Consider the following 18,410-nt stretch of genomic DNA (forward strand, 5'->3'; position numbering starts at 1 on the left):
GGTTGGGGGTCTGTCCCCTAGTTCAGAAGCACAAAGGCCTTGAAGGAATTCCTAACCTGGATGAGAGTCGGAGGTTCAGGTTTCCTCTCTCATCACCATTCTGGCCTCAGTTCTGACATATGACAGGTTAACTGGTCCACAAGGAACAATGATAGAAGTCATAGGCTTCCAAGAGGTCAGACCAGGCCAGGCAGTCTGCCCTTGGGAAGATGCATGGCTGGTTCAGATCAGATAGTTAAGAATTCACATCAGCTACCTTCCTTCTGCCTTTTGAGTCCTCAAAACTATGCAACCTGTGCTGTCTCTCAACTTTCGTGATAAGCAGGAAGGGAAACTGAGGTCAGGCTGAATCAGTAACCACAGTAGGCTTTAGTGATAACAACTGTACTTCCCAGATCACTAGGCCCTCTCCTGGTCTCTATCTTTTGTTCTGTATCTCCCTGACGTGTTCATATTTTATTTACTTATTTAATATATATATGTATTTTTGGCCACTGCGTGGCTTCTAGGATCTTAGCTTTCCAACCAGGAACTGAACTAGTGCCCAAGGCAGTGAAAGCATAGAGTCTTAACTACTGGACCACCAGAAAATTCTCTCCTTGATTTGTTCATGAACTTGAGAGTACAAGGAGTCATTCTTTTCTCTATCCCCAGTGTTAAGCACTGTGCCTGATAAATAGTAGTCGCTGTGTCTTTTATTTATTAATTCTATAGAGCATTGTTCTAAGTGCTGGGGATACAGAGTTGAACAAGCCAGACAATGTCCCTATCCTCATGGAGTTCATATTCTAGTGAGGAAGACACACAATAAAGATGTAAACCATGACGATTATCAATAATGAAAAATGCTGAGAAGGAAATTAAGCGTTGTGATGGGGCGAGGGATGTTACTTGAGAGATTAATGTGACAGGAAAGATCTGACATCTAAACTGAAACATGAAGGATGAGAACAGCCCGACCACCAACATCTTGCTTAATAAATATGTGTGGCAAGAACTGACGGATGGATGGATGGATGGATGGATGGATGGACAGGTGAACAAACGAACAGGGTGGATTCTGGTGTAAATGAGAGTCATGCTGTTAATACTCAGTCCCTAGTATGCTTAACACAAGAGAGGAAGGTGGTCAAGATGGGATGTAATGGGTCCCAAATTCCCAACCTTGCTCTCAACCCGAGTGCGCATCGAGCAAGCGGATTGGATCCAGGGTCTGCTGGGGGGCGTCCGAGAGCTCATGCCTTTCCCTTTAAGGCTGGGGCGGAAGACCGCGGTGAAGGGCCTTTGTGTCGGCGGGAAAGAAATAGGTCCGCCCCTTTAAGAGGGCGGAGACGCTGAGTGGCGGCGGCTTCGAACGCGGCCTAAGGAGCCAGACACCTGGTTCCCGACAACCCTCTTTCGGCCCCCACCTGGGTTTCCAAGACGCCTCTCTCCGACCTCGCCCCAGAGACATTGTCGCCAGGACTCTGACCCTCCCACGTGGACCAAGGCCGAAGCCCCGGCGACCCCTGGAGTCAGGGTCTGTCCGGCCAAGCCGCGGCCGGAGCCTACTGGCGGTCGCCATGGTAATGCCGCCCCGGGGACCACCCGGCCGCCGGGTCCCCCGGCCGCGGGGACCTGTCTTCTGGGTTCCAGCCTCTCCCTCATGCGAGCTGCAGGACCGGGTTAGGGTTTCAGGGAGAGCTTGGTGGGGTCGGGACGCCTGGCTCTAGTCAGGGCTCGTCTTGGACATGTCCGGCCCCCCAAAAAAGGTCTCCCACTCACCTCCGTCAGGGCTTCATCTCCCAGTCTCTAGCCTTCCGTTTCACCAAGGAAGACTCCGGTTCATCCTTACTGGTGTGCTCAAACGTCACGCCTCCCGGGCCCTCCCCCTCCCCCAACCATTCTAGTCTGTTTCTTGACATTGGGCGATAGGTCTCCCTAACTGTAGCTCTTGCTGCTTTGGCAGCTGGAGTTAGGCACATCCCTTGGCTCTAGGGCTGACACACTTTTAATGCCGGCCACAGCAGCCCTGCTGTCCAGAAAGGAGGATCTGTGGGGACGAGGGTGGGAGTGGGGGATAGGGGGTGGGGGTGGGGTACATCCCACCCTCCCAGGACCCTAGCTTCTGGGTATTAGATAAAAGGAAACCACTGACTTGTCTTTCAGAATCAAGGCCTCTGTGCTGGGCATGCTTGGATTTATGGTAATATCCCTTACATCTGACAAGGGTTCCCCAGGCCAGGCCTTTGGGGGTGTGACAAAATACTTAGACCTACATGCCCTGTACTAGCTCTAAAGAATGACACAGGCTCCCTTGGGCAGCCTTCCCTTTGCTTCCTCCCTCTTATTACAAGATTAAGGCAGATAGACCTAAGGGAATTATTTTACTAGACAGGATTCTAAATCATCATCTAAGCCTTTAAGTAAACCCCATCTCTCCTCATCCTTTATTCCTTCCCCAACACGACAGAAAAAAAAAGAAACAAGCAAACAGAAAACAGTACACCTGATGTCTTGTTAGAATTAGGAAAAAGCAGAGTGAAGACAAAATGTACTTGCAAATGGTATTTCTCCTCCAACCTCAATTGCTTTGTTTTCCTTTCAGGCATGCAGTCTGCAGAAGCTGTTTGCTGTGGAAGAGGAGTTTGAAGATGAGGTAAGGAAGTGTTGGTGATCAGAGATGGCACCCAGGCCTAGAACCCAGGTTTCCTTTTACCTGACATGTGTATCTTTTTTTCCTTTGTTTTCTGTGAGAGGCTGAGAGATGACGAGAAATATAAACAACCCACTTAACTGTCTTAAAAAACAAATAAAAAACCAGAGAGATGAGCTGCTTAATTGTCATACCTTTAAATTATAAGGGCCTTTGCCTGGAAGCTGTGTCACGTGGATGATTGGATCCACCTTCATGATGACATACTTCATGTGGGAAGGAAGTTAATGGAGAGGCAAGAGCAGGTACTAGACAGCTGGGGACCCAGGGTCACCAACTGGCCACCTGAGCCAGGGCAAAGTATTTCATTCTCTGGCCTTCCATTTTTGCTCTTATGACATGAGGGATGTTCTTCTGCCTCAAACATTCTTCCCTTTCCTGCTCTCTCTGGAGAAGATGAGGGATTAGATTAGACCTGAAGCTGGCATCTTAGAATCACCTCTGCTGGCATCTTAGAATCACCCTGCCACGTACCAAATAAATCAGAATTTCTGGGGATGGGCCCAGGCAGGGGTATTTTTAATCTCTGGGTGCACGCAGAGGCCACTGAACTAGTGATCTGCAATGCTGTCTTCCCACTCAGATCTAACAGATGTAGTTTCATCTGGGTGGCCCAAAATTGTTATGTCAAATCCTTTTCAGAAAGAAACAGGATTGAAGTGAATAAAGCCCCCAGAGGTCAATTAACTTGCTTAAGAATACAACACTGGGCTTCCTTGGTGGCTCAGTGGTAAAGAGTCTGCCTGTCAGTGCAGGAGAGATGGGTTCGATCCCTAATCTGGGAAGATCCCAGATGCTGTGGAGCAGCCAAGCCAATGCATCACAACTATTGAGACTGTGCTTTAGGGCTAGGGAGCCACAACTACAGAGCCCACGTGCCGTAACTACTGAAGCCGCACACCCTAGAGCCCCGTGCTCCGCGACCTTGGTGAAAAGCCTGTGTGTGCACTGCAACTACCGTGTAGCCCCTACTCGCCACAGCTAGAGAAAAGCCCACACAGCAACGAAGGCCCAGCGAGCTAAAAGAAAAAAATACAGCACTGATAACCAGCACCAGCGTTAGACGCAACTCCAGTCTCATGTGCATGGAAACTACTAAACTACGTTGATAGAAGAGTTGCTCTGGTTTATCAATGACAAGCCATTCAGAGCTACTTTTTGACTCCCAGTGGTCTGCTTTTAAAAAAACTCACTTCTAGATTTGTCCGGATGCCTAATTTATGCCTAGTGAGATGGTGCCCCAAGGACCCTTGTGGCAGCCATAGCCCCACACATCCCTCCCTTTGAAGCTTTTGAAACCTGAGGTTTGAAGGGAAAAACAGACCTTTTAAAATTCCCTCTCTGGCTTGTCTCATACCCTGAGGCCCCAAGACACAGTGACAGAGGCATGTATGAGTTCCAGTCCTGGTTCTGTGAAGTTACTTAACCTCTCGGAGTCTCGGTTTCTATATCCATAAAACAGGGATAATAATATACCTATTCATAGGGTCATTGTGATAATTCATTGAGAGAATTCTGATAAAATGTTTACTGGTACCTGGCACCCAGTGAGATGCTTCACATGTTAGGTGTTTTGTTATCTTTGGGGAATTGATTTTTGTTTTTAAAAATAACTCAAAACTGCCAGCTTTGTCGAGGAGATATGTGTCCTTGTCTTTGTCTTTCAGCTTTGGAGATGTGTAATTACAGACTGAAAAAGTGACCCTCCTGGGTCTTACCAGGTCAAGGTAGGACTGCTAGGCTAGTAATGGAATTAAGAGTGAAGGACTCTGACAGCTCAAGTTTCTGTTCCATGACCAGTCCCTTCCCCCTTCCCAAGGCAGATGACATCATGTCTGAGAGGGAGCTCTTCAGGGGAAAAGGGCTCTGTCAACTCCCAGGGTCATCAGGATTTTATTCCTGCTGTAATTCTAATATTATTATTATTACTAAGTCCTAAAGTAGTCCTTGGAGTATGCTAGTCTCCTGATAATACACCAAGCAGGAAAGATCCTTTCTCTAGCCTAGACAATCTAGTGCGGCAGCAGGGGGTGGGGGTGGAGGGGACCTTCCTGTCAGTTAAATCAGCAGTTCTGACTCAAAAACACCCTCAGAACAGGTCTGTTGCTCTTGAAGGTGTCAATCTCACCTTGCTTCCCAACTGGAATCCATACTTAATTTAACTTGCCTGAAAAGCTATATTTAACTTCTGCCTATTTTGCTGGATCCAAGGCCTCTTTGACTTAGCGAAGACTCTGTGTGTGTGTGTGTGTGTGTGTGCGTGTGTCTGTGTGATGAGGGGAAGAGTGGGTTGAGGACACGAAGCAAGACCAGCTCCTGAGTGACAGGCTGGACACCAGAAAGCTGATTTCCTTGAGACGGGTGTGTGCCCTGGGGAATTTGTTTGACTCCTTGGTGACCTGGTTCCTTTGCTTCTCTTACTGCTCCAACTGCCACCACCACCACCCCTCCTCTCCCCGCCCCCTCGAGACTGAAGAAAGAAAGAAGCTACCTGAAGACTTAGCCTTAGAATGTGTCTGGCAGAAGCGTGGTGGCGGACTCTTGGGCGAGGTCAAAGGTGGTGAGAGAGTCTACAGCTCCCTTACATGTCTTGGTTTCCTGCTTGCGTGTATCTGCACACACAGACGCACCACATGCCTGAAACAGTAAAAGCAGAGTGCTTCTTGATTTCCAGATGCCAAGACCCATTGTCTTTGCTTCTTTGTAGGATTTCTTGTCGGCTGTGGAGGATGCAGAGAACCAGTTGGCGGGCACACGGCCTGTAAATGCCGGGTGCCTAAGACCTGTCTCCTCCCGGCCACAGGAGGCCCAGCTGCTGCCTCGAGTCACTGCCCCAGCAGAGGCTGCAGGCCTGCCAGCCCTGGGACTCCGCCTTCCTACCGGCGGTGGGCCTAGGGCCACTGGGGGTCCGCCTCCCACAGGAACAGCTCCCCTGAGGCCTGTCTCGACATCCCGCAGCTGGACTGGCACTCAGGGAAGAGTGACACTGACAGAAGTGCTTGAAGAGCCAGGAAGACCCCAGTCCTCAGCCTCCTGCCCCCAGCTTACCTTCAAGAGCAAAGAGCAGGTGATTGGTGGCTTCGAGGGGCCTGAACAAGATGAATTTGATAAGGTCCTGGCAAGCATGGAGCTGGAGGGGCCCAGCTTGGAGCTGCAACTTGGAGTTCACAGTGAGGCCACAGAAATCCTGCCCAGCTGGCAGCAGGAGGACTCCACATTGGCTAAAAAGGCTCGGGTGGCTGATCTGAGCAGACCTGGTCAAAGGGGGCCTGTTCCTGCCCCCCACGTAACTGGTATCCCATCAGCCCGGGATGCACCCCCGGATCCCGCAGTCCTCTGCAGGACTCCACAACCTCACTTGAGACCTGGAACTGTGGGTAACTTTCCTGTCCCAGCTACCTCAATGGTTCGTGCTCAGCCACCCCACTGGGAAGTCTCTCCCGTGGGTCCCCCTCCTCGAACACCCCAGCCTCTCCAAGATGCTGGCAGGCCCATTCAGAGCAGCCCTCAAAATCGTTTCCCTGCTCAGCCATTCCGGTCTCCAAACACCTGTTCAAGTGGTGAACTCCGTTTTCTTAGACTCCGGACTCCCAACTCAAGCTGTGCTGCTCCCCCAAAGACCAGCTGTGGACTGTTTCCTCAGGGCCCACCCCAACCCCGAACTCCAGCGTCTTCTGTCCTGTCTCCTGTCTGCACCCCAAAGGGTCCCAGTCCCTCCCCGCTCCCTCAAGCAGCTCTGCAGACGCCCATCGTCACCAACCACCTGGTGCGGCTGGTCACCGCTGCCAGCCGGACACCCCAGCAACCCACCTGCACCTCCACCCGGGCCAAGATGCGCCGCTTCCCCGGCCCAGCAGGGCTCCTGCCTCACCAGGTGAGTGACAGCTTTGCTCTGACCAGAGCCAGAGCTCCCCAGGCGGCTCTCCTGGCTGCTGGAGAGCAGCTGGGTGTGTCCCGGCCCTGCCCAATCCCAGAGGATCTTCAATCCCAGAGGAAGTAGAGGAAGGAAGGGCAGGGGTCAGGGGCTTTCCAGAGCTGTGGGAGAAGTCAGAAGTGGGGAGAACTGAAGGCCTGAAACCCACATAGATGGAGATGCCTAAGGCTCTGAGAACATCACAGTTTCCATACATTTGTTGAGCACCTCCTGTTTCCTGGCACCGGCCAGGAAGACTCAATCTCTTACATTTACTAAGGACTGGTGTGTGTTGGGCCCTTTGCTTGGACCTGAGGATACAGAAATTAACATAGAAATAGTTCTCATTTTTCAGAGCTTCCAGGGGAGTGGAAGAAGCAGACTTAAACAATACGTAAAAGGGACAGAGAGAGTAGAGGTCATTTCCTGGGTGCTGGGGAGACACTGGGCTCCTTGTGCTTCCTGGGTGGGCTTTGGACAGATGAATAGGAGATTTACGGAGGTACATGTTGGACGGCTGTGTCCTGGAGGGCATTTCAGCAGTGGAAAGACAGGAGAGAGTGTGTGCAAAGGCACAGATTCTCTGGGAGATCCACGGAACCATTCAGTGTGGCTGGTGTGTGGGGTCACTGTGGGGGAGTTGGGGCTGAGCCTGGAGTGTGGATTTTGGCAGCAGTAGAGAGACAGGGTCCCTCAGACTAGTCTTAGATCCAATCCCAGATAATTGGACTGAGAATCTGGTCTGGTTGTGATAGGTTACCCCTTTCCCTCACATTTGAAGGGTGTTTTCTTCAATCAGAAGAGATTTCTACCCATTAACTTGCTCTTCCCTGGCACTTTAAGAGAAATCCAAGGAAGCCATGTACATTCCTCCTGGGTTGGATCCCTGTCAGGAAGGGTGAGGTCCCCAAGAAGGGGCTTGGGGAAAGCTACGCTCTTACTCACTTCAGGCCTCTCTATTCAGGTCATCACCCCCTTCAGGAAGCCCCGGGATTTGTTCCTGAGCCAGCTCCAGCTTCCTCACATTTTCCCAAACGGTCCCCAAAGCATCTTTTTTGAGCTGCCAGCAAGGCTCTTGAGACTTCGTTAGGAGAGATGTAATATGTGTTAATTGTCCCTGATAGTTTCCTGAACTCATTATGTAACCCAGACAAGAAGCTGTACTTGTAAATAACAGCTGCTGAGCTTGCTCTCTCTTTCTCCTCCCCTCTCCCCTCGTAGCACAGTGGGAAAAATCTGGACGACATCATGGTTTCCACGCCCCAGACTCCGACTCACGGTGCTCTGGCTAAATTCCGGACAGAGGTAACTGACTCCATGCAAATGCTAACTTCCTGGGACTCATTTAAGAGAGAGGGACATCCTTGTGAGTTTCAGAAGCTGAGAATCAGAATCAGTGCTGCTCAGCCTATTTTCTGGGGTCACACACGATAGCATGTTGAGGGACGCCCATCCTGATGCCAAAGAGGTATTAACTGATATCATGGGTTCAGCCTTCTTTCCCAGCTAAGAAAGAACCGCCTGGCTAACTCCATCTGCCCTCAGCGGAGGAGAGTGTAATAAGTATCAGGAAATTGTATCTCAGGAACCCTTCCTCTCAGGTTTCTGGGAATCAAGCTGGGAAGCTTGTGCCTTCACCTTGCCTCTGGTGGGTTCCCTCTTGGTGGGTGAGACTCAGCCTCCCTCCTCCCTGGGATTCTGGTTGACCTGCTCTGCCCCCGAGACTCACTTTTGCTTTTAATTCTCTCTAGAAGTTTTCCTCTGCTATAGCTCTGTATAGCCACCAGTCCATTTCAGCTCCAAAACAGTAAATACTCATCTGAATTTAAAGCATTTTTTAATATAACTAGGTGTACAGTTAAAGCCAGAGGCATCTCAAGTGAAATATAATTGGTTTCAAAATTGCCTGGAAGCTTATAAATTTTTGTGGGGGCTCCCCAGCCCTAAGCCTTTTCAAGTTCATTACAAAGGACAAGCGTAGCTAGCCTTTTGCATTATAATTTAATAATTTAATATAATTAAAGTCAGGTCCTGATTTAAAATAAACTAAGTTACAGAGCACCTCTGCTCTTGTTTCTCAGTGAAAGATGTGATATGCAGCAAGTTTTCACATACCCTTTTCTGAACCTTGAGATAAACGAAGGGAGAAAGCATGGCCACCGCGCTGCTGGGAATTCACCCTTGTTCCCCCACCCCTCCATCCCGGCTCAGTCAGGGTCTCTAGCAAAGTGGACCCGTGAACACCAGGCTCCCCTTCTCTGTTGCGCCAGGTTGTCACTCGTTCCCAGGCATCGGTGGAGGAAGACTTTGGACGAGGGCCCTGGCTGGCCATGAAGTCTACTCTGGGTCTGGATGAGAGAGACCCTGCTTGCTTCCTCTGTGCCTACAGCATCATCATGGTGCTGCGAAAGGTAAGGTTCTGGATGCTGAGACACAGAGGAAAGGCCGTTTTTATATCTCTCCCCCACCTTGCCTGCTCCGCCTTAGGAAAGGGGCACTCTGTTTGCTCCCTCCTACCCTAGGCCTGTCTCTGAGCAGCAGCATGAAGATACCATTGGGTTGTATCTTCCACTCACCTACCTTTTCACTACCATCCACAGTATCAGGCATAGGCAGAAGTGGCTTACGGGCATGTCTCCATACATCTGAGTCCTGAATGGGGTAGGCCAAGCACACTGCTCCCCTTAGAGCTCCCCATAGGTCAGAAGGCACGTGCAGACTCATGTTAGTACATACGCTAACATGCTCCTGCCTGTGGTCTGCGTGATAGAGATCTGTATAAATATATACACATAAATACATAAGAGAAAGGAGGCAGGGGAAAGAAATGAAGGGCCTGCCAGCTTCAAATCTGCCAGGGGGAGATGGGCTGAGCCCTTTACACTGCCCCTTGGCCCTCCACAAAGGAAGATCATCACCACACTGCTACGCTGCATCACCACCCCCACCCCTCCCTAGGTTGCCCTGGCTCATTTGGGAACCTTACAGATGGGACATGGCTGGCTCAGCAAATGCCTCTCCTTGTAACCAGGCAGCCCTGAAGCAGCTTCCTGGGAACAAAGTCCCCAACATGGCGGTGATGATCAAGTCCCTGACTCGGAGTGCAATGGATGCCAGCGTGGTTTTCAAGGACCCTACGGGTGAGGAGTTAGGTTCTGGGACTGTCTGATGAGTGGCCCCATTGAGGTCAGCAGGTGAAGAGGAGCCACCCTCTACATTCACAGTTAGGATAACTGAGACAGTGAGCCACCTACTTCCCAACTGGGCCCAGACCAGGCACTGTGCGGTCCTTGACCGTGAAACTGATGGGCGGAATGGTGTTTGCAGGAGAGATGCAGGGCACAGTGCACAGGTTGCTGCTGGAGACGCGCCAGAATGAGCTGAAGCCTGGCTCGGTGCTGCTGCTCAAGCAGGTACTCTCCCCCTCCTTCCATGGAAAAAGCCCTGGTTGTCTCCCTGATTCCCTGCCCTCCCAGGCCCCAGGCAGAGAGTAGCTGCGCTGGTGCTAGACCCTGGCTTACTGGAGCCGAGTAAAGGCCTGACCTCCATCCTCCAGGGGGTGGGTGGGAGTGGGAGTGGCCTGTGAAGGGCCAGGGGTGGGCAAGTGGTTCTACCCTGGCACCAGGGCTGAAGTGGGAGTGATTTCTGTGATCCTGGTGCAGAGGCCACCAAGGGAGAGGCAGGCGGGACCAGGTGGCCAGCGGTGCTCTCTTAGGACACTGGACCCCCCCGCCCACCCCTTCTCTCCTCCAGATAGGAGTGTTTTCTCCTTCACTCCGAAACCACTACCTCAACGTGACTCCCAACAACCTGGTCCATGTTTATAGTCCAGATGCTGGAGACGGGAACATCCTCAAGCGATCTCAGTCCTTCCCCAAGGTAAGAGGAGCAGGATGGAGGAGGAATGGGTAGAGCTGCTCTCCACCTGGACCTTCTGGTTTCTTCCCTTCCTCCACCCTGGGGAGCAGTTGCCCTAAGGTGAAAAGATGCCTTTGGGGACAGGGCCATCGCCTCCTGTCCCTGGTCCAGCCACCTGCCAGATGGCACGGTAACAGGACCTAGAGGAGCAGCTGGCTTCTGAGTGATCCCTGAGTGTCTGATGGCAGACTTGAACGTCATAGAGCATGGGAGTCACTTGAGAACTAACCAAGGTGACAGTCCACAAGGGGGCGGGACCCTCAGTGAGTGACTGAGGGTTGGACTTGCTGCAGGTGGCTGTGCAGAGAACAGACAGCTACAGGTGGTGTCAGGTGAGCCAGCCCTTGCTCGACATCTTTCCCGCTGCTTTCCACCTCTGCTAGGTGAGGGGACACCAGCCTAGAATGCCTCTGGGAACCAAGGAAGACAGTTCCAGGCAGCTCCACTCCAGGGTGAGGGTGCAGAGCCTGGCCTTGACGTGGCACACAGTGTTCCCTCTGGCCACCTGCACCTTCCTGGGATCCTGGGTTGTTGTCATGGCCTGGCCTGCCGGTCAGGAGACCTAGGTCATGTCCCTGCTCTGCTGGAAATTTGTAACATGACCTTGGGCAAGTCCTGTCCCTTCCCCCGCTGTTGCTTTGTCTATAAAGTGAGTCTATAAAGTTATACTCAGTGACGGCTAGTCAAGCTATGCTTTTAGCTCTAATTTGCTACTTCTCATCTTTCTCCCTAACCTTCTACATTCTCTCAGTATCACCCCTTTCTAACAAAGCATCTTGATTTCCTTCTAAATTTCAAGTCACCCCTGGACTTCCCTGGTGGTCCAGTGGTTAGGAGTCCATGCTTCCACTGCAGGGGGCAGAGGTTCAGTCCCTTCTCAAGGAACTAAGATCCTGCAAGCCAAATGGCATGGCTAAAAAAAAAAAGATCCAAGTCATCTATACTTGTTGAAAAAATATTGAAATGGTACAGAATAAAGAAACATAAAACTGACCCTTCCCTGTTTGCATTCCCTAGGGCTAACCATGGTTAACAGGTTTAATTACTAATTTTAATTACCTATTCATGTAATTTGGGGGATTGTTAGCAGCTCGTTTTTAATTCCAGCCTAACTCCTTAGTATATGTCTGAATGGCTTCTTCACTGTCTGCTCCAGTTTTAGAGATTCTCTAAAACATCAGATACCAGCTGAATTAGAAAAGAAAATCAGCCAAAAAGTTTTTTGGTTTTGTTCTATTTTTAAATTATCTGTTCTTTGGGGTGTTTGGTATTTCATCTACCTCCCCAGCATGGGCTGGGTGACTGGCCACTGCCGCTTCCTCTGTCCTGTCTTTCCTGAGCCCCTACCTATTCCTTTGAGCTTGTCTGGGTGGAGATGGTACCGTCTAGAGAGATTTCAGGGGTACAGATATTGGTAACCAGATCCTCTGTCCCCAGGATCTTGGAAGTTTCCATGAAAGCCTCCAGCAAGAGAGCGAGAAGCCTGGGAAAGGCCTCCAAACAGTACAGAACCCAGAGGAAGGGGCGTCCCTCGAGAAAGAACTCCCAGAAGCAGGTAAGACGGTCAGTCCACCCAGGAGCCAAAAAGATTCTCCGTTTCCTCTTGAATAGCTCAGGCAGATTGTTCTGGCTGCATCTTGTTCCTCCTCCTGTGAATCTTTGGATCTTACAGAAATTAAATGTGGTATCTTTCCTGGCAAGGCTGCAGGCCACAAACTAATTAACACAAAGAATGTGATCCTCAGCTCCTGCGTTTCCAGGCCATGTGCTGTTAGCCACATGGAGGAGATAGACTGGCGCCAGCCTTGAGTCTTCTGTGGGCTGATGGCTAAACCACAGAGGCAGATTTCTCCATCCTGACTAAGCTCTGAGGCCCTCCAGGTGGTGCTAAGGGGTCCAGCATCCCCGTGCTTAGGGTGGGACCAGGATACAGACCTGAGAGGCCCAAATACAGACCTCTTTGTGGAGGGCCAACTTGTTCCTCAGGAGGGAGCCTCACCCAGGTGATGGCTAACACAGTCCAGGTCTGGTCCTTAGCTCTTGGACCCCATAAATGGAACCCTCATGGGATTATGGGTAGGTGTCTCCATGTTAACCAAATTCACAGTAGACCATGGATAAGCCACAGAGCCCATTTATTTATATTGTATGAAAAAGTATCCACCCCATGTGCTGGAATCTTCTCTAGAATCTTCCACTATCTCCTTGTAAGTCAGCTTGAGGACAAGCCAAACCCTCCTCAGAAGGTTGCTGGTGGTCATGGAATAAGAGAGGCAAGCTGCCTGTAGAACGTTGTGGTTGGTGTCACATCTCCACAGTAGGGATAGACCTGCCAGGCAGACAGCTGCTGGTGGCGGCCCGGCAGCACTGAGACACAGATGCAGATTCCTGCTCTGAGTCCCATTCTCCTTGACTCACACTGGCTGCTCACTCCCCTTCATTTACCCTAGTGTTTCTCCAGACAGTGTAGCTAGTGAGCGGCAACTTTTTTGTTAAAATCAAATTCCAGTCCTACTTCCCTGGGTACAATGCTGGTCACCCTAGTTAAATTTAAATGCCCCCAAACTGACTTCTGGGCTTCCCAGATGGCACAGTGGTAAAGAATCTGCCTGCCAATGCAGGAGACGTGGGTTTGATCCCTGGGTTGGAAAGATCTCCTGGAATAGGAGATGGCAACCCACTCCGGTATTTTTGCCTGGAAAATTCCATGGACAGGGAAGCCTGGTGGGCTGTAGTCCATAAGGTCACAAAGACTCAGACACAACTGAGCATGCACACAGACTGACTTCTGCCCTTCTAGCAGCAGTGTTTGTCCGGTGCTCTGTGCCAGACTGGGAGCTGGCCTCTGCAGGTATAGTTTCCAGCCTGACTGACGCTAGGGCTGCCTGATTCCGTCCATTCAGCGGGCGCTTTCTAGTTGGAAGCCGTGGCTCTGGCGTCAAACGGATGCGCACTTGGGCAAGTTGTTGACCTCTTTAAACCCTGTTCTCTTGGGCAAAGTAAGGATTGTAACAGGAACCACCACGAGATGCCCTCTGCAGAGGCCCTGTGAGGCCAAAGTGATGAGTGTAACGTGTGCGGGCCTGTGCCTGGCACCAGGTGTGACCCCAGTTCATGTTAGCTGCTCTTGTTCACAGTCAGAGCAGCAGTGAGGGTTACTGAGGTCAGCTGTTTCCAGCTTCTCAGGCAGAAGTACCCATCTGAGAACTGTAGTCAGGACAGTTACTTCTGTCCTCTCGGCTCACAGAGGCACTTTGGGGGAGGGGACGGTGACTTCTCCCACCACGCAGAGTGCAGGTGAGAGACCATGTGAATGAGCCGTGTGATTCTCAGCGCATCTGAGGGCTTTGCCCAGCCTTCTTTGTCCCTCTGTCCAGTCAGACGGTTGCACTAGGAGACCTCTGGCGCCTTTCCGCTCAAGGACTGTGCTTCAGGATGGAAAGAAGAACCATGGAGGCCCAGGGGGAGCCCCTTTCTTTGCAGAGTGACCCTGGCATTTTGCCTCTGCCTTTTGTTGAGTGTGGGGAGCAGAAAGGAGATGGAAATCAGGCCAGCCTCAGGCCCATCGATGTGGGGGCCACTGCCCAGAGAGCCCCCTCCCTAACTGCAGCCAGGTTCAGACCCTCCTAAAGGGTGGGAGCTTCAGCTCTGAGTCACAAGGGGCCCTCAAGTTATCACTGAGTCTCCCCACCCTCCCTGTCCTCCCCTGCAGATGACCTGGATGGACTCCTGAGCGAGCTCCCTGAAGACTTCTTCTGTGGGACCAGCAGTTGGGACTGCCCCAGGGCAGGGCACCCGCCATGAGCCGGCAGCCTCTCAGCACCGTGCCAGAGCTCTGGTTGTGTCTGATCACATGCCTGGGAGAGAGGAGGACCAGCACAGCTGGAGAGCAGACAGAGTTCTGAGACCTCTGTGGTTGTTCCCACCCTGGACACTTTCCCTGAGAACACCCTTGTCCCTCAGATTGTGCACTGTCGTCACTTTGGGTCTTCCTTTGGCACGCGGAACTCTGCTCAGTATTGGATCTACTGTCCTTCAAGCCCTCGGGTGCATATCCCTTCTCCTCCAGCAGGGAAGGTGTGTCACTCTTCCACCTCCGCTTGACTTTAGAGGATGCTGGGCCTGGTCCCTTGACTCCCTAGTCCCAGGACAGCTGAGGAGCGAAGAGAAGCTGTGGCTTTTGTGGCAACTTGTCCCTCTGGACAAGGAGGGAACACACTCAGGCTTCCCTCTGCTTTGTCTCTTGAGGCCTATAGCTGCCCAGCTCACCTGTGTCTGGGGCTCCAAGGTGCGGGGGCATGGTTGTGGCTGGGGCATCTTATTCTGAAATAAAAGCAGCTGCCTGCTTCACCTGCCTCCCTCTCTTTCCCAGCCTCTCAACTCCTTGTCCTGTCTGCCCTGCCCTTGGTGCCTTGGCCAGGACAGAGCCAAAGCTACTCATTTTCTTTCTCTTTTTTCTTATAGACTTCGTTGTGTTTTTTTTTTTTGCTGCACTGGGTCTTAGTTGTAGCACACGGGATCTTTAGTTCCAACATGTGAACTGTTAGCTGCAGCATGTGGGATCTAGTTCCCCAACCAGGGATCAATCCCAGGCCCTCTGCATTGGGAGCTCAGAGTCTTAGCCACCGGACCACCAGAGAAGTCCCTATAAACTTTTTGACAGTTTTAGATTTATAGGATTATTGCAGAGATGTTCCAGGGAGTTCTCCTATACCTCACAGCCAGTCTAAGAGCCAGTATTGACACATTATTAACTGGACTCTATGCTTTATTGACATTAACCCAGTTTTCCGTTAATATTCTCTTTCTCTTCCAGGATCCCATGCAACATTTAGTCATCTTGTCTGTATAGACTTCTCTTGGCTGTGGTAGTTTCTCAGACTTTCCTTGTTTCTTAGTGACCATGACAGCTTCCAGGAGCACAGGTCTCGCTTATTGTCAGATGCCCCCCTGTTGGAATTTGTCTGGTGTGTTTTCGTGACTAGACGAGGGTTATGTGTTTGGGAGAGGAAGAGCACAAAGGTGAGCTCGCGTTCTCGTCGCGTCATATCAAGGGCTGGTGGTGACTTTGATCACCTGGCTGAGATAGGGTTCGTCAGGTTTGGTCAGGTTTCTCCTCTGTCAAGTTACTCTTTTTCTCCTTTTCCACACGATTTTGGAAGGAAGTCACTCTGCCGCCTACACTTAGGGAGTGAGGGGTTATGTTCTCTGCCTCTTGAAGGGCAGAATATCTACATGGATGATTTGAAATTCGGCATGGAAGATTGGTCTGTTTTCCCTTATTTCTTGTTCAGTCACCTGTTTATTATCAGTATGGACTCATGGATATTTATTTTATACTTTGGGTTAGAGTCCACTACTACTTTATTCTGTTGCCAAGCAACTCTTCGCCACTGTAGATTCTCTGTACCACCTTGAAGGCAAGAATTGGACAAGGGTCATGGGTGGGGTATAAAAGGTCTAATTATACCAAGTAACCAGCCAACCTTGTTTTCCTTTATGGAATGCAGGGAAAAGAGGAAGATGCTCTTAACATACGGTTGAGGGGATGTGAGCCCAGTTTGATGGCTGGTTTTGCCTGCCTCTGCCTCGGCTTTCACCAGGCAGCTGTAAGTCGGTGCCTCCAATAGACTTGGCACTGCTCTGGGGAAGGTGTTATTTTCCCTGTTTCCAAAGAGATCCCATGGATCCCAGCCTCAAAGCTGAAGGGAGCAAGTGCCCTAGGAACTCCATGTTCACCTGGCGGCTGGTTGCAGTGGGACTCTTCTAGAAGGCTTTTGTGGCCCAAGCCTGGGAACAGGCAGGAGCTAATTCACCAGCTCTGCCCTTTCACACTCTCACTTAGTCTTCCTGCTTGAACACCTACCTGAGGTGGTTGGATGGCTTCACCGATTCAATGGACATGAATTTGGGCAGACTCCGGGAAATGGTGAGGGACCAGGAAGCCTAGAGGGCTGACCAGGAAGAGTCAGACACAACTTGGTGACTGAACAACACCTGAGCACACCACGTAGTTCCATCTCTTCCCCCACTAACTCCCCAGCTCTGCCTCTCTAGCTTAGATCTGGGCCAGAGCCCTTCTACTCCGGTGGTCTTCATGCAGCTAAACCACCCGTTCCCCTGGCCTGTGTACCCATCCCCCCTCAGCCCCTTGGAGCTCTGTTCTTCACTCTTAACCATCCTGACAGATGTCCTGGTTTCTTGTGTACTCCATCACCCCATAGGCTCTGAGCTCCCAGAAGACAGGCTGGGTATCCAGTCACCTGGCCCGGTTTCTGCCAATAAAACTGGGCTCCCTGTGGGTTCCTGTGTGGGTTGAAGTAAAGGCCTCAGGAAGTTAATGCTGTGTATAGTTCTTCTGCCCTCAGGAAGTTAAGGCTAAGGACAGGACACAGAACATACGGTGTCTCTGGGGACTGAGCTGTAGTCAGCACCTTCAGGCCTGTGGCAAGAAGGCTGCCGAGAGGCTGGGGAGGTCAGCACAGCCTCAGGCCCCGCTCACAATGACTACTGTGAACCTCGGAGAAGGCCCCTCACAGCCCCACCCACCTTGCCAGCTCCCAACCCTGGGAACCCAGATGTGGGTGCTCAGCTGGGCTGTTGGCGGGGCAATTAAAACACCAAATGGGTGCCAACAGGGTTAATCACACCTGCATTTATAGAGGCGCCTTTCTCTGAGGATCTCTAAGCCCTCTCTGGGCATGATCTCATTGCTTCTCTGGGATTCCCCACCCTGGAATACCACCAAGAAGCTGGGGCCAGAGTGGGTGAACTCTGGGTAAGGCAGAGCCAGAAACAGCCCAGGCTGCTGCCACACACATGGGCAGGCAGATGTGTGTCCGCTCTGGTGGAGAACGGGGGCCTTCAGTCAACATGCTGCTCACAGGAGGCCAGCCTGCGACAAGACCTACTGTGTGCCATGTCCTGCTGGGGACCAGAAACCCAACTGAACCCACTCAGGTCCTGCTCTGGAGCCCATATCCAGGGCAGCAAGCTGTGGGCCACAGTACATGACACAAGCGGTCCTCCAGGAGCATGGATGGGGAGGGGCTGGAGCCTCAGGGGTGGGAGACCTGAGCGGGTGTCTCCCGGAGCAGGTGACCTTTGAGGTGGACTTTGAGGGATGAATCAGAAGGGACTTCCAAGCGGAGGGAAGGGCTAGGAAATGTGAGGGGAATGGTGCCTGACGCGGAGCCAAACCAGGGCACGGGGTTTAGTGGGAGAGGGCAGAATTCAGCAAACGTTTTTAAGCTGGGAAATGAACCATTTCAGATAGATCCTTCCCTATGGGCAGTGGAGCAGAAGAGGGGATACCAGGTAGGAGGCTAAGCTGGTCCGGGTTAAAGGTCTTGAGATGGTAATTGAAAATGTGAGAATGAGATGGAGTGTGTGTGTGTGTGTGTGTGTGTGTGCGTGTGCGTGTGCGTGTGCGTGTGCGTGTGTGTGTGTGTGGAGCGGGACAGCCAGGGCGTGCACCTGCAGTCAGGGCAGGATAGGGACAGGCCGACCCTGAGGGGCCCAGAGGCCACCCTCCACCCAGAGCTGAGGAGAGCTTCTGGGGCCAGGATTGGCCAGCCTCCCTCCCGCCCTCCCCTTCACTGCTGGGAACCCACAGCAGCTAGTGCTGTTTCACGGCCTCATTCCTCCCCCTAGAGGCTCCCAAGAGCAGAGCACTTTGGGTGAGTGGTTTTGCAGCTTGAAGGTCTCCATGGTCCCCAGAGTTGTGAGGTCAAGCCCTTGGTCCTCCTCAGGCAGGCATGTGAGCCCTTTTAGGAGCTAGGGAAAATCAAATAAGAAAACCCTAACCAAAATTCACTGAAGGCAGCGTTAGGGACCATGCTGTCCTGCTTGGAAGGTGGGGAGAGGCGCTCTTACTGAATCATT

The 18,410-nt window shown here is 51.7% G+C and overlaps 1 protein-coding gene across 1 annotated transcript; it reads left to right on the plus strand.

Moving 5' to 3' along the window:
• Positions 1-1,144: 1,144 nt before the first annotated feature.
• On the plus strand, positions 1,145-14,330 carry HROB (homologous recombination factor with OB-fold). Its single transcript, XM_052658630.1, has 10 exons — positions 1,145-1,273; positions 2,588-2,638; positions 5,403-6,569; positions 7,830-7,913; positions 8,879-9,019; positions 9,640-9,748; positions 9,936-10,021; positions 10,362-10,487; positions 11,964-12,081; positions 14,239-14,330. Exons 1-10 carry the CDS (start codon positions 1,145-1,147, stop codon positions 14,328-14,330), a joined length of 2,103 nt encoding a protein of 700 aa, XP_052514590.1.
• Positions 14,331-18,410: the final 4,080 nt, after the last annotated feature.

Source organism: Budorcas taxicolor, chromosome 19 (assembly GCF_023091745.1).
Source record: "Budorcas taxicolor isolate Tak-1 chromosome 19, Takin1.1, whole genome shotgun sequence".
In the NCBI taxonomy this organism is placed as follows: Eukaryota; Metazoa; Chordata; class Mammalia; order Artiodactyla; family Bovidae; genus Budorcas; species Budorcas taxicolor.

Coding starts and splice junctions, on each gene's coding strand:
- HROB (XM_052658630.1), top strand. CDS start 1,145: ATGGGTCCCAAATTCCCAACCTTGCTCTCAACCCGAGTGCGCATCGAG. Junction 2,639..5,402: donor AAGAGGAGTTTGAAGATGAG/GTAAGGAAGTGT, acceptor GCTTCTTTGTAG/GATTTCTTGTCGGCTGTGGA. Junction 9,749..9,935: donor GGTTTTCAAGGACCCTACGG/GTGAGGAGTTAG, acceptor TGGTGTTTGCAG/GAGAGATGCAGGGCACAGTG.